The 22964-nt window shown below is 36.9% G+C and overlaps 2 protein-coding genes and 1 long non-coding RNA gene across 9 annotated transcripts in view; 2 read left to right on the forward strand and 1 right to left on the reverse strand.

The window, feature by feature from the left end:
* Positions 1–207: 207 nt before the first annotated feature.
* LOC126916921 (endonuclease G, mitochondrial) lies at positions 208–14777 on the forward strand. 4 transcript variants are annotated; one of them, XM_050723230.1, is made up of 6 exons: positions 208–605; positions 795–988; positions 1061–1297; positions 1369–1549; positions 1627–1738; positions 14435–14777. In XM_050723230.1, the coding sequence occupies exons 1-5, from the start codon at positions 342–344 to the stop codon at positions 1723–1725; spliced, it is 975 nt and encodes a 324-aa protein (XP_050579187.1). In that variant the 5' UTR covers positions 208–341; the 3' UTR covers positions 1726–1738; positions 14435–14777. The 4 variants fall into 4 exon arrangements, with proteins under 4 accessions (XP_050579187.1, XP_050579188.1, XP_050579189.1 ...); XM_050723231.1 differs by lacking the exon at positions 14435–14777 and adding an exon at positions 3616–3907; XM_050723232.1 differs by lacking the exon at positions 14435–14777 and adding an exon at positions 1794–2052.
* LOC126916906 (protein crumbs) overlaps positions 2039–22964 on the reverse strand; it is a 30163-nt gene continuing 9237 nt past the window's right edge. The window contains exons 2-19 of one of the 4 annotated variants that reach the window (XM_050723185.1): positions 14996–15366; positions 14417–14597; positions 13882–14049; positions 12737–13064; positions 11749–12209; positions 11027–11208; positions 10754–10907; positions 9893–10357; positions 8801–9536; positions 8305–8707; positions 7626–8081; positions 6721–7473; positions 5765–6596; positions 5282–5651; positions 4858–5173; positions 4405–4722; positions 4229–4324; positions 2039–4153 (exon numbers count right to left, since the gene is read on the reverse strand). In XM_050723185.1, coding sequence (XP_050579142.1) covers positions 3926–4153; positions 4229–4324; positions 4405–4722; positions 4858–5173; positions 5282–5651; positions 5765–6596; positions 6721–7473; positions 7626–8081; positions 8305–8707; positions 8801–9536; positions 9893–10357; positions 10754–10907; positions 11027–11208; positions 11749–12209; positions 12737–13064; positions 13882–14049; positions 14417–14597; positions 14996–15366 — 6818 coding nt within the window. In that variant the 3' untranslated portion in view covers positions 2039–3925. Of the gene's footprint in view, positions 4154–4228; positions 4325–4404; positions 4723–4857; positions 5193–5281; positions 5652–5764; positions 6597–6720; positions 7474–7625; positions 8082–8304; positions 8708–8800; positions 9537–9892; positions 10358–10753; positions 10908–11026; positions 11209–11748; positions 12210–12736; positions 13065–13881; positions 14050–14416; positions 14598–14995; positions 15367–22964 lie in introns of those variants that run through there. The other 3 variants (XM_050723186.1, XM_050723187.1, XM_050723188.1) reach the window with 3 other exon arrangements.
* Positions 15247–17833, forward strand: LOC126916930 (uncharacterized). Its single transcript, XR_007710828.1, has 3 exons — positions 15247–15359; positions 15495–17550; positions 17653–17833. It is a non-coding gene; the product is annotated as an uncharacterized LOC126916930 (long non-coding RNA).

Consider the following 22964-nt stretch of genomic DNA (forward strand, 5'->3'; position numbering starts at 1 on the left):
CAGGGTGATTTTTCTGTTAATTAAATCAAAGTAATAAAAATTTTACTTATTTTACTTTTGTTAACAACAAAGAATATCTTTATTTATTTAAAGAATATAAATAATCGAGTTACTAGTGAAATCTGCTGCAAATTATTTGCAAATCTTCTCGATCGATTAAATCTTCTCTAATTGAAAAAAAGAGAAATTAAAAGAAACTGAGATTTATGTAATACGACGCGATGTGGCGATCAACGTATATACAGTCAGTTGCGTGTTGTATTTTAGTCTTATAGTATTGTGAATAGTGAGAGGTTATAATCACAAGAGAATCATTTATTAAAGGCATAGTGACTAAAAGTATGACAACAGTAACGCGAATTATATTGAAATTGAGTGCTGCAACTGGCGTAGGTTTTGCTGGTTGGTGTTTAGGGAAATTTTCAGAACAGAAACGACATTTGAATGCAGATATAAAAAACAATGGAAGTCATATTGTTTCGAATGTAAACATCAAAGAAATGCCTGGTTTACCTTTATTTGGAACTGTTTCTGCAGCAGTTCCTATGGAAGTTGATACAAATATGGGTTCAAAATTGTCATCGACAGCTACAAGAGTATCAGAAGTAAGTTATTTCAGTCATACTTAACCTCGATAAGTAAAGATAAACAATATGAAAAAATTTACCTTTATTACATTTATCGCTTGTTATGATAATGCTACTTTTCTTTATTTTGTTATTCCCGGTTTATTTATGAAATTCTGTAGAATAAAAAAGGAAAAGTAAAAGTAAAATGATTTTCATTTTTTACAGATTATGAAGTATGGTTTCCCTGGATTGGATCATGTTAGATCTTACGAAGATTTTGTCCTTTCTTATGATAGAAGAAATAGGGTAGCTCATTGGGTCTTTGAACATTTAAATAAAGATAGATTACAACCCAATGAGGAGATATCACGTAGTAAGTGTGAATTCAAACCTGACCTAAGTATACATCCTTTTTTTAGGTAAATATTTGGAGTTTGAAACTATATAGAATATTTTTAAATTATTGTTTTAATAATTTTATTTGTAATCAGATCAGAAAATCATGACTACAAAGGCAGTGGATACGATCGTGGACATTTAGCAGCAGCTGGAAATCACAAGTGTGCTCAAAGTCACATAGATCAGACATTTTTCCTAACGAACATGGCACCGCAAGTAGGTGTGGGTTTCAACAGGGATTCTTGGAATAGATTGGAAAAATATGTTAGGCACTTAACTAAAGTTTATAAGGATGTATATGTCTGTACTGGTCCTTTATATTTGCCAAAGTGAGCAAAACTTTGTTACTCTGTGTAATTTACTTTTTTAAATATTTCAATTAAATACATGGTGATTACAGAATAGAGGCTAATGGGAAAAAATATGTTCGATATGAAGTTATTGGCACAAATCATGTAGCAGTACCTACCCATTTTTATAAAATAGTTGTTGGCGAAACACATGATTCTAAATTAGAAATGGAAGCATTTGTAATGCCAAATACTCCTATAGATGACAATGTACCTCTAACAAATTTCCAGGTAAATTAATAATATATTGAAATCGGAATTTTATGATATATCCTATATGAATAATCATGATATATATATCGTAACAGGTACCACCAGAAAGTATAGAACGGGCTGCTGGACTTTTATTTTTTGATAAGATCTCACGTGATAAATTAAGTAAAATAAATGGAAAAAATGTTCGATAACTACGACATGAAGGTAAGAGGCAAAAATTGAAATAGATAGAATATCCTATTTCATCTGAATTTTGTAGATACATGAAATTAATTTAATTGAAAGTAAATATATATTTACTAAATAGAAGAGATTTTAGTGAATGATAATATGTATTTACCGATCACTCAAACATCTCTTTAAAAAAAAAAATTGTACCTGAAAATTTTACCCTTTATGTATCCCCTATATAATAACAAATGTACATATAGCAATATACTTTGTATGTATTGTATATGAACTCTTTTTATATGTATTCTATAAAAAGGGAAGATAAATACTATGTTGAAATATTTAAATTTTTATTGTTTTTGTACATTTAGTTTAAATTGTAATAATTATTTATGCACAATATTGCATGTTGTCACAAAATAAGTACTCACGTGAAAAGCGCATGCACACGTAATTTTTAGTACTCAAAATTTCAGTCTTGCAGAAAACATTAATGATATTCACTTTATAATACACATTGAACAAAAGTTATTCTTTATAACTTACAATAAAAGTGATTACTCCTATCATTTCAAGTATAAATTCACATAATTGTGTTTTTGATTGATACCACATTATATGTATAATGCAGCGATTATTATACTGGATACATCATTCACATCGTGATACTACGATACATGCTTAAAACAAGCATGCTTAGTATTCTGCAATTATTTCAATACATATTCTCTGATTAAAAATTCTTTTTCTACGATGCACACATCAATACGATAAATAGACATTTCTGCTAATCTCGGTCCTATAAGACGAAAGGATAGTACACCTTGGTCAGTATATATGAAAAACATAGTACCAACAATATGTTAACTCTCATTTCTGTAAAGAATAATTATTCTTGGCTATTGAAAAACGATGACACAGTTTTTATTTGCGGTTGTATCGTTTATATTTTAATAGACAAGAAAATTCTTCGCTATTACTTTGGTCGTGGTATTAAGTAATTACATACAAAATAATTCATCATTAAATACTATATTCATAATATAAAATGCTAATGGTAGAATCATTATTGATATTTTCAACGTAATCTAATCTATGTACAAATTGAACCAGCACAACGTGTCGATACTGACGAACGAGTAAATGCACGTACAGTAATTAACGCGTAGCGTGATAACTACCCTTTACAACAATGAAGTCCAAGTTTTTCTCGCGAGTAAACTGGATACCTTCTACTCCCACGTATCATCCTTTTGTTTCAACAGCGAGGTAGAAAAAGAGAGACGTCATATATAGATTTCCTGATCTCTTAATGAACTCTCTTTTTTCTATAATGACAACGCGTGGAAGGAAAGAAAATCGCGTAAAGGGTTCTATCTGTGAACAGCGTTGCTTTACAATATTTTTACAAAGTTCCGGCATCTTCACAACGATTCAAATAATAAAAACACTACGCTGTATTGATATTTAACAGTATTTGTATCATGATTGCCCAAAGTTTAACGAGTAAAACAGTAGTAATGAATATCATTATGCTTTAGAGATCTCGACGTAACGTCTGTGTTCAACACAATTTTGCAATGTACATTTTCGATGCTTTAAATTTATCGCTTATAAATAAAAGCTTTAAGTAGGATCAATTAGGCACTAAAATGGACGGGTTTCGTTTCTTAGGAGTTTCTTCCGAGTATTGCTTAAGTTAAGGACACTTAATGAAGTTTTAAGTACACTTTGCATAACTATATGATTTGTTCAAACCAACAGCACGATTATTATATAAATTCTATGGTACATTCCTCATCTCACTGCTCGCGATAAATTTTTTTCTTTTTTTAAATTCTTTTCTCAATAATTTTCTTGTATATCCCTTCTTTTGACTCCTACCTTATAATCAACTTTTAATTTTACAGGCAGTTTTAATACGTTTCATCTTCAGCGTCGCTTTCGGATGTCTTCAAATCAGTTATCATGTCCCAAATTGCTCATTCAACTCCTTATGTCAATGTGACAGCTGCGTGATATGGTAGCATGGACTAGAAAACGCGCGATGAAACCCCGTATATTTTCATTGATCGTTTGGAAGCAGTTTCGTCGTGAGAAAAACACTCCTTTCTCTCTTTAAACAACAAATACTGCGATAACGATGCATATTCCCGGCAGACTAGGATTTTTCGAGGCGCGAAACATTCATACTATGTTCCTCCGTCACGAAATAAATTCTTAGATTAATCTCTCTTCCGGTGGTGGCTTCATCACATTGTCCATTTCTACACGCGGATTACTGAATTCTTGAGCGCTTGGACTGTATGTTCCTCGAGTAGCACGTTTCTTTCTAGCCATCATGAATAATGCAACTAAAGAACCTGCTGCAATAATGAACAGGCATCCGACGATAGGACCAACGATTACAGCTATATCGAGCGCTTGACTACCCAAAAAGTTTTCCGTCTAAAATAGAACACAACATTTATCGCACGTTATTGTACGTAAAAGAAATTATTATTCTAAAATATTAGAATGTACCTCTGTACAGTTTTGTCCGGTATAGTCCGGTGTGCATTGACACTTGTAACCACCGTCATCTCCACATTTGCACGTACCTCCATTTTGACAATAATCCTGTTAAGAGAAGGAATGTGAGACATAAGAAAACTAATCGTCAGTGTAGCGAGTAAGAGAAATTATCCGAGAAACAGTACCGCTCTACAAGGATCCATCATTCCGCAATTGTATCCGCAATAACCTGGATCGCAAATGCATTGGTAAGTTCCTGGTAAATTTTCGCACCGTCCCTGACCACAATCGGTCGTTGACAGTACACATTCATCTATATCGAACGAACAATCCTGTCCTATATACCCGGTGTCGTTACAATCACACACGAAACTATCTACACCGTCGTAGCATTTTCCATCGTTTTTGCACGGTACATTTCCTTCTGCATCTGGCGCGCAGTCATCTATATTAATCTCGCAATACAGTCCAGAATAGCCGGGTAGACAAGTACACCGAGGTGTCTAGTAATTTAAAGTAATAGATTATTACATGTTACAAATGATTATACATTAAATCATAGAAGATGAGGGAATAAAAGTATTCGTTTTTATAGGGCGAATAAAATTCTCATTGTATAAACCTGATATGCTATATACCTGATGCAAGTAATCGCATCTACCGCCGTTTTGGCACTTTCGTCCAATGCAGTAGGGAGTATCACAGATTGAACCTTCGTAACCGGTCGTACAAGTACAAGTGAAATTGTCGTTAGTTTGTGGATTTACAATATCCGCGCAACTACCACCGTTTTTGCAAGGTTGATTTTCACAAGTAATTAGGCGAAAGTTTTCACATCGCTCGCCAGTAAATTGATCTGGACATTCGCAACGGAAATACCCAGGAAGATTTATACATACACCATCGTGCTGGCAAGGGCTAAGGGTTACGCACTCGTTTATGTCACTGTCGCATCTGAAATAAAGATAAGCACCTAAGATAGAGTAAATTTAGTTTTTTCTGATTTTCGATAAGAAACGAGTGTATTGAAATTTAATATAACAGATTATGTTATATACTAACAACCATCCCTGCCAGCCGCTATTACACACACACGTATAATTAGCGATTCCATCGATGCACGTTGCTCCATTCGTACATTTATTATCAATGCATTCGTCGATGTTAAGGGAGCAATCGTCTTTCGCGTACCCAGCGGGGCATTCGCAAATGTAACTGTTTGCTTTATCAAAACAGTAGCCGTCATTTTTGCAATCGGAGTCGAAGCAAAGTTGACAGCCAATACTGTCATGATACGTTGAATTATTTTCTTGTAATGCTAAGTACTCTAAGGGTGTAAAATTGGCGTTTTGATATACTTCTTCGTACGTGAAGTAATGTAGAAGCATACTACCAATTCTTACTTCACCCAAGCATCCTTTAAAAGCTTCTCCTATAAAATAGAAGACGTATTTTCTAGTTACGATGTAAATAAAAATGTATAATAAATATTACGTAAATATTACGCGTATAATTAAAAAATGTTTATGTACGCTAATATATTACCTGACATTACATTGTAAGGCGGAGAAGCGGTGGTCAATATACGTTCAGTAAAATCTATCGAATTTTCATTAATACCGCTTTTATTTTCTAGGATCTGTTTTCCAGGGCCGATCGTTATGTAACTATGTTTATTCGATAAAACAGAGCCGAGTCCACCAAGAGTGACCGTTCCGGTAATTAATAAATCATACCACAAAGGAAAACTAAAGTTCGGGCTAACTTGCGATGCATACTCGTCGTTAGAATTTGCATATCCACATTCCATGGAATTATTGCTCAATCTCAATACGATAGACGTCCAATTACCATCAGGTTCGGCTTTACCAAACGTTAGTATTCCTTGATTTTGCAAGTTCAAGCGCCAAGATACCGTGACCTTGTCCTTGTAAACGGAAACGGTAAAATGCTGATCGCCTATACGAGGCGCAATATGCATTAACGTGCCACCGGTATTCGATCGATACGTAATCTGAATGGTATCGATCGTCGAGTCGGTCACATTTTTCTCTTCAACCTGATTATAAACGTAGGTGAAAGAAGTCGTGACACCGTTAAAAGTAGCATTAGCGATGCACTCATAACCATCGTCTAGATTTTGACATTTCGATCCGGAAGGACAATCCTGCAGTTGACAGAATTCCATTTCCTGGCAAGTTTTTCCGGTATATCCTCGTGGGCATTGGCACCAAAAGTCGTTCCACGTAACGTGACAAGTTCCATTGTGATCGCATGGACTACTCACGCATACGTTGTCGGATATCACACCCTTAAGAATTTTGTCGTTATCGAAAGTCACGTTACCAAATTGTATTGGAGTGGGAATATCGTTTGCCTATAAAATATTTTTTTATATTATCGCTAAAATATTGTATTGTAATTTATCACGCGCAGTATAATTTTTAATGAAATTTTGTAATATCGTATTACGCAGATAGAATTGAAAAATGTATCGTTACCTTTAGAGGAAAGAATTCGACGACCATAGTCTCAATGCCATTCGATATTTGAACATCTTGAATAATTCCCTTGAAGTTAACTTGCGGTACTTGCGGTACTTCTATCTGGCGATTGTCAACTTGCCGTATGTATCTGGATGCTTGTGGCATGCCACCCAAGTATAGCACAGTTACGTTCAATTGACCGGACGCGCTGATAGTTTTCCGGAAATATTCGGTACCGTTGATCTTCACTTGCACCAATGTTACGTTTCTAATTACTTGTATTAGATGATTGTTTCCATCGTTTAATTTTACGCCGCCAACGGTGTATGCCTCTGAACCGTTAAACTGAATCCTAACGAGTAATTCGCCTCCTTCTAATTGAGCTGCTATATAAGTTTTCTCCTGAGGTTTAAGATCCGTTTGTGGATTCGGTTCTGTTCCTAGATAAAATATATCACCCCTATCTTGTCTAGTGCGAATGAACATGGAAATATCGACGATCGATCTAACTGCTCGCCTAGCCATATCTGACACTTTTACGGTTACGTATCCGTTTGTTATATTCTCATATCCGAACGTCGCTGCTGTCATGTTGTATTGACAGGTATGACCAAGATACGGTCTCTCACATTTACAGGAAAAGTCACGCCACCTGTCCGTGCAGTGGCCACCGTTTTTACAACGATTTGGTGAACATTGGGCTTCGCGGGGACATCCTGGCTCAACATCTTCCATATATACGGTTTTTGATGAGGTACCAGAGTACACCTGAATTATGACAATTAGGAAATTTTTCATAATATCGATAAGCTCGTACGACAAATATTTCTTATTTAATATCTTAATTTAATATTCCATAAATTCAATGTATTTTAATGTGACTACGTATATCGTTTATGATCCGAAGATATCGAACGTACCCACTCTCCGTTAATGACTACATCCTCGGTGCAACCCACGAAGAAATATGGGCCATGGGTTAACCGCCGCAGATAATTGGTTGTACCGCCGACATAAGTCATCGGGAAAGATGTATGATTTGAATTGGAACCTTCGTTTAGGCTAATGGGATAGATCGTTTGTTCCTCGTTAGCCGAGAGTACTAGATGCGTAGCGTTGATCGCTACGAACACTTTTTGCCAAGTGGATGAGTTTAATTCACTGCCGATAAATACGCCCTCCCATTTGTTCAGAAGGCTCGAGTGCAAATTTAGTTTGCCATTAACGAGTTCAAGGATATAAAATGTCAAGCCTTTTCCAATGGCCAGTAATCCATTTGGTAAAGTCGTCCGAAAGCGGAATTGTATGTCGTATCCTTCGTCTCGAGTGGTATTTACTAAAACGTACGAGCTGCCGTTCAAAGACATTGTCGTTACCTATGAGAAAGAACAAAAGGAAACGGTATGAATTGGAAGCCAGCAGAAAGTTGCGACCTGTAGTTTACGCAACTTCTTCTGTGTCGCGTATTTATGAGTAAGACAATACAAGGAGCGTGATCAAATGAAATAGGCGATGAATTTAAGAAATTGGAACAACTCGTAAATTTGCAGGAAGAAAAGAAATGGCAAGTCAAAGTATGTAAATATAAACGATGCTTACGTAATCGCAAATTTCACCGTGATATCCATTCGGGCAGGTACAGTTGAATTTATGTATCGTTTCATCGACGAGGTATGGCCAACAAGTTCCACCGTTTTGACAAGCATTTCCTTGACAACCGATCAGCTCTACCGAACAATTTTTACCACCGTATTCTGGCTCACAAGTGCAGGTATAATCAGCTCTTCCATCGGTACACACGCCGTGCTCGCAGGGTGAATATCTTTTACACTCGTCGATATCGTGTTGACAATGATCGCCTTCATATCCCTCGTCACATTCGCAAGTATAACCACCAATACGGTCTACACAGGTTCCAGCTTGGCATGGATTACTATCGCACTCGTTAATATTTACTTCGCAGTTTTTTCCCGTAACACCTTGTACGCAAAGACATTCGTATCTGAAAATAAATTGTTAAAAGTACAATTAGTTCTTCTTTCTTCGGATTATTGATCGATATTTGTTCTTTTACTTCGAGTATCACGATGCTTACCCGCTCGCATTCGCATAGCTGAACTCTTGGTTGAATATCGAAGGTAACGTCAACGCGTCACTTTTGTACAATTCCATGTTAGATCTCTCCAAGCAAGTACCATTATACTGACAAGGTGAACTCTCGCATTCGTTTATATCGACTTCGCAATTTTTGCCAGTATAGCCGGCATAACACTGGCATTTGTAATTCTTGACATCGTCTATGCAGTGAGCACCGTTCACACAGGGTCCTGATCGGCAGTCGTCGATATTTTTCTCACAATGTACACCCTCGAAACCGGTGTCGGCACAGTCACAGGTGTAATTGTTTATACCGTCTATACATTGGCCATGATTTAAACAGGGCAATGGTTCGCAATCGTCGATATTTATCTCACAGTTTAATCCACGGAAACCAGGTGAACAAATACACATGTAACTAGCGATCTCATCGACGCAGGTTGCGCCGTTTAAACAAGGATTGCTTTCGCATTCGTTCACATCCACGTCGCATGTTTTCCCGGAATAACCAGCTGGACACTGACACTCGAACGTGTTAATACCATCGATACACGTAGCGTTATTTTTACACGGACCGCATAAGCATTCGTCAATGTCGATGTCGCAGTGATCTCCGGAAAATCCCGGTCTGCAGAAGCAATTATAACTGCCATTTGTATTTACGCAAATACCGTTGTTACATAATGAGCTACCTTCTACCTCGCATTCGTTCACATCCTCCTCGCAAAATTTTCCTATGAATTTGAGTAATCGATTAGTGAGTACAAGTAATTGACGATCGAATAGAAAGCTTGAACAAGGCCCTAGAGCACATTTGGCACATTTTTGGGGGAAATCAGGTTGTTTTGTGAGCTCAAATCCTAACGCGTTTCTTGTGTTCGACGCGCGTATTAAAACGAACGACAGGGACTGTAGGATCGTGCTTTGCTATTAATTCAACCATTGACCAAAATCTGCCATCGACCCTTGTTCGAGATTTCACTTTTCAATTTAACATATGAAAATTGGCGAGAATAATTACATCAACAAGCAATTCTTATTGAATTCGAATAAGATATATGTTGTATAAATTCTGTTTAATAAAATCTACCTTTGAAACCGTCTCTGCATTTGCATTCAAAACCTTGTTCTCCGCGATCGATACACGTGCCGCTGTTACAAGGTTTCGTCGCGCAATGGTCAACGATAAGGGTACAATTGGGATCTCTGTAACCCTCGCGACATTTACACTCGTAACCAGCGATACCATCAACGCAAACTTTCCCATCAGGGCATAGCACATCGACGCAGTCGTCCACATTCACGTCACAAATCTTGCCTTCAAAGCCGCGAGGGCACTCGCAAACGAATTCTCGTCGAGACCTTGGTATCAGCGTGCAATTCCCATTATTCTGGCAAGGATTTGACGCGCACGCATTGTACTCGCGTTCGCAATTTTCATCCATGAAGTCTTTCGTACAGTTGCATATGTATCCATTGATTCGATCGATACAAGTACCGCCGTTTTGACAAGGTTGTGATAAGCACTCGTCCACATTGATCTGACAATTTTTACCTAGTGACATTAAGATTGGTTTTATTAAACGATATTTATGTTCCGTTTATAGAACAATTTAAAAGCAAATAACAGGTATTTCGTTCGCTCGTGATAAAGTTAGAAGTCGTTTAGAAATATCTGTTATTAGCATTCTTGATTCATCCTATCCACTCTAGACAGCAAAACTAAAATTAAAATATAACGTAGAGATAATTCGCGGATGACTCGTTCGTTGATGGAGGAATAAGCGCGAGTAGTTAGAATATCCAATCCTTGATGCAGAGTTGATGAAACAAATTCGAGCGGCGATGGGATGAATGTCAGTTACACATATTACGAATATGGTAAAACGAGTATTATGGTAGAATTTGGCAAGCAAAGCTTCGTGCGAGAGTTTGCGAATAAGTTGATTACCAGTGTATCCTGGAAGACATTGACAGTAGTAGCTATTCTGTTGATCGATGCAGATACCGCCGTTACGACAGGGATCACTGGAGCACTCGTCGACGTCGATGGAACACTCGGGGCCTGTCCATCCTGGCTCACAGGTGCAATAATAACCGCCGGGCTGTTCGAAGCGAGACGTAACAAACAAAGCAAGAGGCCACATACAGATATATTCGACGAGACGCGGTTGATTAATCGGCTGGGTGTGCATGCAAAGCGATTCGCAAATGACTGACTCACATAATCGTGACAAGCGGAAGCTTGTTTGCAAGGTAGATCGCGACAAGTGATCGGATCCTTGCATTGAGGTCCTGTCCAAAATCTTGGGCACTGACACATAACACCGAAACGCGTCTCGAGGCAACTGCCTCCGTTGTAGCAAGCGGAGCACCAATCAGAGGCGGGTGATAGACATGTCGTTCCTAATGATCCACACGTTACGCAAAGACAATACGAAATATTTAACAAAGAAATACGGAAAAGGATTAGTCAAGTAAAGGAGACGATGATTTAGAGAGACGTTAATCACGATACAAACGTATTCTCGACAACAACAATTTTACGTAATTTTCCACTTTCGGCTAAAATAGACTTTATTCTGCATAAAACAGACGTAACAGACGCACACGGTGAGCGTAACGATGACGTAAATGGTGATAGCGATTAACAGACCGCGGATGTTTGTGCATTTACGTGCAACTCGATTATGCAAAAAATCTATAAAATAGTCAAACTTTGTGTACTCGTTATGATATTTGGTAAGCGATGAGCAAATTTCTCGCGTGGAATCTATTTATCTAATTGGAAAATATGAATTTGCATAAACATCGGTAGTCTGGTTTAAATTCGTTTTTTAAAAAAACGAATTCCTTTATACATTGAGATTTCAACACATTCGTTATATTTACAATTTCAAGCTGTGTCTTACACTTTCACTAATAGGAATTTAATCTATTACTCACCTTTCCATTCCGGCGGACAAGTACAGTTGAATCCGTCTTTGTTACTTGTGCATGCTCCGCCATTACTACATGGATTACTGGCACAATAATTGATGGTGCAATTCGGAGGATTGCCCATGAATCCAGGATTACAGACGCATTGCGGCCCATGTGCGTCTTCTACACAGATGCTATTCGGCGGGCATGCCGCGTTCTCGCACAAACTCTTAAGCTCGCAGTGTCGACCGGCGTATCCGGACGGACAATTACAATGATAGGAGCCAACGTCGTCCACGCAATCGGCGTCGTGCATGCAAGGATTCGACAAGCACTCGTTTAAGTTCAATTCACAATTTTGACCCTCGAAACCGTTCGGACAGTGACAGATGTAGCCACCGTAATTATCATAGCACACGCCGTTATTCAAGCAGGGATTCGCCAAGCATTCGTCGATGTCAATTTCGCAATTACCACCTTCGTATCTGTAATAGGATGAAAACGATTAATAATTCACTATAATTTTTCTGCCTCAACAGGTTTATCTTTCAACCGTTTTGTAACGGTTGTTGATTAGATATCGAATACATACATATATCGAAGATAATTACATTTTTCTACTAAGGATGTGGATTCTCATTCGAACATTAAGAAGTGGAACTTGGTTCGTTCATCTTTTGTATCTAATATGTTTATTATATACTAACAATAAGATGTTATTTCTCTTCTTTAGATCTTGAAAGTATCAAACTTTTATTTCTCAACGTGTATGATGCGAAATGTACCAATGTATTTTATACATTCCAAAGAGACCATGTTTTTCGAAGCGCCGATAAAAGAATTATTGCCAGACGGCACAGAGAAACGTGGAAATAAATCGGCAAGGAATTTAATCGATAGTTTCATACTGTACAGTGTACTACAGAAATGACAAACTAAAAGGAGAGTATACGTAAACTGCTTGAGACTTTCCCTCGAATTATTTAATACGACGTAAACGCCAGAGACGTACCCTGTTCTATCGCATATGCAGGTATAATTGTTGATACCATCGATGCAAACTCCACCGTGTCTGCAAGGATTCGGTGAGCATTCGTTAAAATTGGTTTCGCAATTTTTCCCCGTCCAACCAGGCAGGCACTCGCACTTATATTCGCTTTCGGTGAGCGCTATACAAACACCTTCGTTTCTGCATGGACTTTGTTCGCAAAGTCGTACACCGAGTTGCGATTCGCAGTAAATTCCGGTAAAGCCTGGCTTGCAGGTACAGCTAAAGTCTCCTTTCGAGTCTTCGTTGCATGTGCCACCGTTGCGGCAAGGACTGCTCATACATGGCGGACCTGACAAATTTTATACAGATAAAGTACTTTAGCATTTATTGGGAAACAGTGATTCTAATAGCTTTAATAGCGAAAGAATGCGACGCCAGTGCTCCCGAAATCCAAACACCTGTTGTCAGATAAAAGAGCCCATAATAAAAAGAAAAAACGCGATAGAATTGGCAACTTGAAATTTATATTTGACAAGCAGACAGGAATGTTAGTATACAGTTTTTATTTATAGAAACCCCGGTAAATGTATGGTGTTCCAGGTAGTTAGTGTCTTCGGCATGCTAATTTTCTTTAGCTCGTGATTGAAATAAAATAACGTGGAACGAGATGTTCGAGCAGAATATCCACCGTGCAAACTCGTTTCTTATAAACACTCGGCTTTAATTGGGAATTAAAGACGTGTTATTCGTGATATGTGTTTCGTTGAGATATTCTATGTATGTATGTCACTTTATGTATGTATGTATATCAAAAAAGGCAGACAGATGATGAAATTCATGCAAAGATTGTAGACGAAAGTTAAAAAAGAGAATCCATGGCCGGCTGAATCGATATTTCAAAGCTTAATTTAGACATTAATATTTCCAATCACGATTGTATTATAAAAGGAATAAACAACGAGAAATTAAGATAAATATAACACGATTCGTTACGATGAATTTAACCGTGATTTGCTTTTAAAAATTTCTACGCTAAGCAACGTAATTCCATTTACGATGAAGATATTACGATTGTAATTTATGATAACGCGTATTTCTACAAGGCCATGCATCTATTTCTATCTTTCGCTCTGTGCCAGTATCCCGTATTCGACGTCAATGTCTACCGTTGTCAATTTGACAGTTGTTGCCGGAATATCGGGCGTAACAGTGACACTCGTAACGATCCTGCCGTGACACGCATTTACCATGCATCATGCATGGCTCGTGATGGCAGAAATCCATGGTGGCGATTGCACTTGATCCTATACCACCGTTAAGTCCGCTCGTACCACCTGAAAGTTTCGTAGGAAAATCTGCCATGCAATCTGCTACTTGTATCATAAATCGCACATACGATCTCACATACGAGTAGTCTGAGAGTTTACGCAGGAACCAACTAAATATACGTGATTTTCACTCTGAAAGTTGTGCAGTGATCCAAGAATCTACAGCTTAGTACTGGATTTTTCGTCTACGGAAATTCTATCCTGTGGTTCAATTGCTCGATTCCGTTTGTAATTGAACCAAATAAAGGAAAATGTGTTATTTCGCACGTATTTAGTATCTAATCAATTTCTACATTTTCAATATCTTTCTTTCTTACTCGGCAAGATATCCGAAATATTATAAATATTAATATTCGTTTAAAAGAATCCTTACATCCTTTGTTTTCCGCAGGACAGGGGCCAAAGATAGCTCCGTTATTGATGGAATCGTTAAAAAGTATACCAGGACCTTGGAGGATACATCCTCTGAACGCTTCTCCCACGATAAGGGAGCCATTCATATCGTAATCGGGCAGCGTAAGGATCGCAGCATTGTACGTTGCATTGGCAATTACCTAAACAGAATCAGTCAAAAAATCAACGTTGTAACGAGAAATAGAAATATAGCTTTAGAGTCTCAGATCCGCCAAAGAGGTGAAAATTACTTTTTTAATTGCTCTTTTTAAAAAAGAAAAAAGAAAACGTAAGTCGAATGATCTCGACAGCAGAAGGGGAGAGTAAAAAACATTTTTTAAGATCACGTTTTTCATTTCATAAAGTTTCATAAATATCGATGTACGACTTCAAAGGGAAACATTATAATTTAAGTTTTTAATATACCATAACAATTTAATTTTTTAATTTAATCGATCGTCAAATCGTTGGATTTATTAAACAGATACAATTCGTCACTAGATATGGAAAATTTATTACAACGAGGAGAGTCTTTTATATTGAAAAAAATGTTGATCACCTGTGTGTGTCCTGCTGCGTTTAAAGTGAGATTTCCGAGCCTAAAGAAGATATTGACGTTGTGCCAAACATTATTCAGTAATCTGGCGTTTAGTCTCGCTTTGTATCGTTGTTGATCGATGATGGCCGCGAACAGAAGTCCATCCGGGGTCACTTCCAGACTAATCGAATCCTCGTTGTATTTCTGCATGAAAAGTCGACCTCCTTCGCATGTTCGAAAACTCAAACCGCTATGCCTATGCACGGACACGAACGAGCTCAATTTGAGGAACGCCGACCCATTGAAATAGGCTTCCCTGGGACGTTCATCGTAGTTTTTGTGTCTGGAATCTTGCGGCGCTTCGTCGGTGACTACTAATAAGCTCGTAAGTACTAGAACATCAAGTAGTAAAACGAAATATATTACGTTACCTGCATAAAATTTCTTTCATGGTAATAAGAAATATAATAACATATATAATAAATTTTATAACGGGGAATAGAAACTTTACGTTTTTCAGTATGTCGGATATCGTAGATATTCGAACAGTTACAGATATTTACCGAAAGTAGGAAATGAAGGACAGTGCGACCGATTATGTGAGTGTTCCAATTTCTGTTATCGCTATTAACTATGTAGGTTGAAATTTCGGTAAGATAATGTACGCTTGTATTGGATTCTAATCGACATGTGTACACGAAAGATTTGATTTCTCTGCTCACTGAAACGTTCAATTTAGGTTACTGAATTGCATCCTCTTCGATAAACTAATCGAATGGTTGTTCGAATTCGTAGTTTTATTCGATATTGAACGAATTCCATATATTTAGTTAGACTTTTTTCTTTATCCGAGTTCTGCTTTATTTACGACATTTCTTTTTATATTTCTGTAGCTTGCGTGGCCTCGTGCTATAGAATATTTATTAAGAGAGTAAGTTTTCCAATTTAAGCTTTATCATTAGGTATTTTAAAAATACAAACATCCGTAACTTTCCAAGCAAGGCGGTTGATGAAGTCCACTGCACCCACAGGAGGATCGATGGTAACCAATAAATAATGCATGAGATGCATCTGCACGCCCTCGTAAGGTTGTATAGTTAGGAGAGACTCGTTTAAGGTGGACATTACGGTTATACACCGGCGAAAATTCGTCGAAATCACGAACCTTGATTAATTACAACTACAACGTATTGATTATTTACGCGTAATGTTTATCACGTGAAAAATAAATTTCAGAACAGATAAAACAGATATTTTCCATATATATATTGCCATATTATATTTATATATATATAACCATCATTTATTTATATATGTAGATAGATTATGTTTAGATAAACTAATCCACGTAAATCGAATTAATCGCACTTTTGGAATTAAAGTGCGCATGCTACACGCCAGATTGCCATGGGAAAACAGAGTTTAAGATAACATTATAATTCGATAGAGTTAACGTCGCGTATCTGGCCTTGTCTGCCTACACTTTGAAATAATTCAATACATCCATCCTTCGAATGTATCGAGTACATGGAAAAAGATTAAATGTTACTCGAATGACTAATAATGGGAAAAAGACAAAAGTCGTGTGGCTGTGTATGTGTTGGAGTACGATTAAATTGTGAGAGAGTTTGTTGGAAAGGAAAAAATGACATACACCTGGTATGAACCTATGTACGTGCACGATCGAAAAAAGAAATCATAAACGATTTATAAAGAATACGATGGTAATAGTTCTTACTTCTTACATTGTCAATAATTAGAAAAATTCCGAAGCATTTCCTCTTATATTTAACGGTACAACTAAAAAGTTATTTTACGTATGCATATAACGAAACTGATCAATCGTAAGTTTTATGACAACCGATAATAGTATGGAAATTGCACGAAGCGAGATCGGCTGCAATACATACATATATACGTATATGTTAACCGATAAAAGTACTTCGCTGTATGCTGTCTCCTCTGTATTTTCATAAGACCTTGAATAACACGTCTCTGATGAACTATTCTTTCTTACGATCGTTCCCTAATTTACATATTCTGATGTTGACATAATAAACAGAAGCGTTGTATCTCGTACAGAATTGCCGCGTTATCATGATATTTCAGTGGACGTCGTTAATGAATTGCAGAACAGGTTGATCAAAATATCTATGTCTATATATAGCGTCGTTACGAAGATAACTTTAGGATAAAAAACGAAAATTTACGTAAGCACGGACAAAAAAAAAAAAAAAAAAAAGAAGAAATATCAAAGTGGCGGTTAAATCATCGTAATCGTAACAAAATTATTCATGCTTGAATCTAAGGAAGCAGCAGTATGGTATCTTTAATTAAGATTCATATCGTGCTGGCTCCTAGAGTTTTTCCACGATTCCTCTCGCATGAGCGCACGCGACGCGTTCGAGAATGAATACATGGCAGGAACTCACGAGTTTGCGTGATTGGCATATAAAATACGCACAGAAAAGACAGTTGTACTTTACGTATGTTGTCTTAGACACAGTGGGGAACACACCGTGATGTGAACAATTGCAACGATGTAGACTTGAGAACATTGAGAAAAATCATGGAAAGTATAGTTAATTCTATAATATGTTCGAGCGCTACTATATTACAGGAATATTCCTAATTTCTTATATATCTTAGTTGCAATTGGCGATTATTGTTGCAGATAGAGATAATTAGCAATTATATTAATGGGTACTTTTGTGCGATAAAAATGAATTCGATAAAAGTTGCCTACGACTATAGCATTAGAAATGCTACTTTACTCAATTTCTAAAAAAAAAAAAAAAAAAGGTTGGAAAAAGGAAGAAAAAGTTGCAAAACGAGATCTAATTACTTGATATCTTGAAGTGGATGTTACTCCGATTATACCGTATAAGTAGAAACGGTTTATGGAAACTACCGATCGTGAGACAACGCAGAAAACAACCGGAAGTAACTTCCTTTTCTTTAGAACGACGAGACGCAACGACAAATATGGTGACGTGCCTCTGGTTTTGCAGGTCTCAACTCAACGATGAATCGATAGAAAGACGTTCTGTTTCGTGACTATGCAGGCGTTGAAGTCTCTTCTTCGCGCAGATCAACGGAGGAAGATTTCTCAGAAATTCGTCGGCTATTTGTCACACTTCTGAAGTTTAATGATTCAGAATAGAATATCGCTAGAGAGTAGCGATTGAGATAAAAAGAAGGAACTATAATATAAGCAAAAATGTAACCAAATGTAACCTACAATCTCAAAATATCGAATCGACTAATTTTTGATGCAAATAGAATTAGAAATTAAGTGTGTCTAACTATTCGACCGCTATACATAAAAATGACGCGCTATCGTTAATTTTACATTATAAATCCTATAGCTTTTTTATTACTTCGATTGAATAATATTTGGATCAACCGTAATTGACTAACTATATCTACCGTTTCAAAATACCTATTAGTTGTTCAAGCAACAACAAATCATTAAGATTACGAAGAAAATGATTTATCTACTTTATATATTAGAAAGGAGTTTACTGTTAGAAAGCATAACGGATCAGACAGGCTACGTAAAATTTCACGATTCGTTTGGCATCTCGATGATTGGAAGAATTCCTTCTTATTAACAGCAAGCATGTTTTGTTACAACGAGTTGCAACAATTTGTGAAATACATTCTGTGCGTCATAAAATATTTGATTTCTTTTGTCACAGCAACGATCGACAAACGTGAAAATCCATTAAAGATTATACAATGTCCAACTAATTAAACCGACTAATGCATTCCTATTATACGATCATACCAATAGAATTTCTTAACACGGTGAATATCTTTGTTGGTATGTATTCACATATGAGTACAATATTATGTGACTCAACGGCTTAGCGAGTCTTGCCACGCCTTCGTTGGTCACGAGTAACTTTCTTTGTTGCTTTGTAGGAAGCTACTTATCCGAGATACTGTATACTAATACTCGTAAAGTAATAGATGCAACGATAGTAAATATGTAGTACAAGAAGAGTGGGTTAAGCAACAGACAAGTGCAAAATAAAATATACACGATGTAACGCGTACCGATAGATTATCTCTTTTTATTACAGTAAATACGTCGAACACGAGTTCAATTATTTAAAATAGATATTTATGACGAAAGGTTTAAATTCAGTGACGCATAGAGATGCAATTATTCGAAGCAACAGTATCTTAGAAGCTACGACTACTCTCGTACAATTCTAAATACTTTTTTCGATTAATTTTAAAATAAGTACGACTTAATAACGCAGAAGTTACTTTAGTATGCCATTAATGTATTTACGCTTTAATCACGAATTGTTTCATAACGTGATATTATGGTTGAATAATATGATTGATAATTTTATTAAGAAGCAGGTACGAGCTGTGATGAATTTCAACAAACAGAATTTATCGCGGCGGGCACTCGGTACGTATAGTGGTCGCGTGAGTTGTTTTACTAACAAACCCGTATCTTAGCCACTCTTTTTGTTCGACGATCTTCTTGTACTTCGTAATTTGCCAATCATGCATGAACAGTGTAATATTTAATATTGGTTTAATCCCTGTAAAATCACGCACGATATGAATAATAGCAATTTGTTGTTGTAGAAAATAGCAAATATTTGTTTGAATCGTAATCGAAATATCGATAATTTCTATACGTAAGTAACGAATAGTGGAAAAAATGTATTGTACGCACGATTCGTACTCATCTATCGTAAAACGAATGCTGATAGAGGAGAACATTATGTGTCGTTAACGTCAAAAAACAGGTTATGGTTTCGATGACTCACTGTCTCGGCTTTGTAATATGTAGATGCAAAGAACTCTTCGTCCCGATCTCCACTGGTTATACTTTCAACGTAATCGTTGAATTCCTATACGTCGTTGGGTCGAAAGACATCATTTGCGGTTTATTTTTACCTTTCGACAAGACGAGAATCAACCGCTTTCCTTTAAGCATAGAGGTGTAGCCGAATGAGGATTTATTCGAAACTGTTTAACCTCGTGGCTCACTTACGACTTGTAGAGCACAGAAATCCAATTAGGGAAGAAAGAGTCTTTTATTTCAAGGATGAGATGCAAACGTATGTAGAACGGACTATTCGCCTAATAGAAAATTCATAGACAAACGTAATTAACATCTAAATAGCTCGTTTTTACGTTTACAACCTGTGCCATTTTCCTATTAAATCGTTATGTGAATTTTTCCTATCGATATTTTAGCGTAAAAAAGTCAACGTGAGTGGAAAAAAGATTAAAGATGCACGAAGGATTATTTTCTGATTCAAAGTCGGTTGATGTAAATTGATGGTGTAACCGTATATTATCGAAATAATTTAGCGATAAATTGTCGATTGTAACGATAATAGGTATTTTCGTTTTAATTGAATTGATTTCAGTTCGCTTTGAAACGATCTTCGTTTTTGAACGCACACACATTTTAACGCAAACGGATGTCATATGCACGTAACACTCCATCATGTTCGTAACAAAACAAAAATCTATTTCTTAACAATCCCAGTTGATGAAAACCAATTTTTCCTGGCACAAAAATGTTGAACGACAAACATCGAAGGGATTATAATTGAGCGCAACCGTGGCTTAAATATCGCGTCAAGTTTTTCACGTAGCTATAAAATTTATATAAAAGCCGCGTACAGGTCAATCTTCTTTATTTTTTATTTATAGTTTTCGTTATAATACATCAGTTTTTTATATTTTCTGTTATACATAATTGTATTTCCTAAAAAGATGATAAGCGTTTCCATTCATTTTCGTTCTCCCGTATTCGCTTTGTGCAGATATCTCGACATAATATAGCCGTGTACACTTACGCCCACCGTCCGATATATGCAATTTCAGTTCGCTACAATCTACAATCGTAGTCTCGTATTTGATCGGCTGAACCATAGAGTTTAAGTTCACCAGATTCTGAAAATTACCATTGCTCTTATTTAATGGAATGCTCCGGTATTCGCAGAGTATTCATTTTCCACAAAATCCAATCGTGAATGTCGAAGTTTAAATTTTATATAGCGGTACGGTTATCTCATCGTTTGTACAGACTGGCTGAAAAACTTTCACGGAAACACGGAAAGCGAAATAGAAAGGATGGAATTCTTTTCTGAAAAATTTCATTTCTCTTTGTCGACCCTATAGAGGAACGGACCTTGAAAATTTCTCTGCGTTGTAATCCTACGACGATTTCGAAAGCACCCTATATAGAGATGACGTTAAAAATTTTAGGATAGCTCGTTGGACAGGTAGCAAAACAGGTAGCTACAGTGAAAATCAGTGTACGTTTTCCTAATTGAACGTAGACGGTTCCCACGGATCGTAGATCCTCGCCTTCGGGCTCTTTCATAGGAAAATTACCGATACATCAAAGAAGAATGTATTATACAATTTGCGAGAAATTTCCATTCTCGTCCTCGCTTTCTCGTACCATTTCCTTTTTCATATCTTTATCAATCGATTTAGTAATCATCCCGTAACTCCACTAATTTGAGAAACGAATTGAATTTAAAGACTAATTACCTCGAAACTTTAACTTAATCACGTTTCATTATCTCTAAACCAACACGAGGATTCTAAGTATTTGTGTTAAAGCAAAGATAGCGACGATAACGAAGAAATTATCAAGAGCTCGGAACCGCTAGGACTTTCGACTTTATTTCAAAGGCTCTACCTGAGCACTTTCAATGCGCAAGCTGCGCCGTAGAATTTTACGTAACGTCATGCCTCGCTCATACTTGGAAATGACTAGCGGTGGCCTTGCGCGACAGGCTCCGCCATTGATCAGACTCGCCAAATTTCAAGGAAAGGAACACGTCGTGCTGAACGGTAATTTCACCTTCCGGGTTACGCCTGTTTTGTTGGTGGAAAATGCATTCCTATCGGATTACGTCGGCATACCGTGCTGCTGTGATCGGTTCTATAGATCGGTGAATGGGTTTCATTCATTTGAGCAGTGGTTCTCACGGGATCCGCTATGTTTCCGAGGTATGTAGAGACCAGATGTCAGGATAAAGCGAAACCACCGCCAAGAGGGAGGAGAATTGTCGACACGATGAGAGACAGACTCAAAGAATAGGAGAGACCTTTGAGCAAGCGAGAGGGAGAGACGGTGGGTTTCGAGATGACAGAAAAGGGAGTATAGAGGATTAATAGAGAAGGAAGGAGAATAGAGAGCGAGAAAGGAAGAAAAGGCGAGGAGTACCGCAAGTAGATTCCGCGTGTATAATGACAGGCAACTGCATTTTCAATCGCGTTCTCCTGCATAAAAATGCTCGAGACCGACGTGCGCTGAACTTTATCGTGTGTACACAATTTTCCATGAGTGGACGCGCCTTTGATTGACATGCATCGATTGCATAATACAACGCGTGGCCGCGCATTGACGTTTAAGAAAGGATTGGATGAAAAATAGAGGAAAAAATATACGCTTGAAAAATTCGATAACGTCGTATTTGCTTTTGGGAAATATGCCTGGTTTATTTGATATTTCTATCGAGTTATTAATTATTTATTGTTTATTAATACACCCATGTATTTATTATATTCGATAACAATAACCATGCATTATTGGATATTGTGAATTATAAATCTGGTCGATGGAAATGCAACGGTACATGGAATACATTAATCGCCTTTGTGCAAGTTTCATTAATAAGTCTCTCGTTCTCTCTTTTCAATAAAATCTGCGGCAAATTATGATTTTCTATTGTTAATAGAGAAAAGTAAATGTGTTAAACACACGTTTTATGTGTAGAAAGCGAAACTAGATAAAGACATAGGTGACACTAATTTTGTCTTTTAATTACACCTTTTAACGTAGGAATCTGTCAACGACAACTCCGTAAATTGTAAAGAATCTTTTTCGAAGTCTATGTTTGTTTATTGCTCAATTATATTTAATTAATTCTCTTCGATCGATTTTACTCGCATTTATCATTGTTAAAATAGAAATAACGTGTAATTATGA

The sequence above is a fragment of the Bombus affinis genome, chromosome 5 (assembly GCF_024516045.1).
Source record: "Bombus affinis isolate iyBomAffi1 chromosome 5, iyBomAffi1.2, whole genome shotgun sequence".
Taxonomy (NCBI): domain Eukaryota; kingdom Metazoa; phylum Arthropoda; class Insecta; order Hymenoptera; family Apidae; genus Bombus; species Bombus affinis.

Excerpts from the sequence above, each read along its gene's own strand:
- LOC126916921 (XM_050723230.1), top strand. The coding sequence starts at position 342 with ATGACAACAGTAACGCGAATTATATTGAAATTGAGTGCTGCAACTGGC. Across the intron at positions 989-1,060 it reads AGTATACATCCTTTTTTTAG|ATCAGAAAATCATGACTACA; the intron begins GTAAATATTTGG and ends ATTTGTAATCAG. Across the intron at positions 1,550-1,626 it reads TACCTCTAACAAATTTCCAG|GTACCACCAGAAAGTATAGA; the intron begins GTAAATTAATAA and ends ATATCGTAACAG.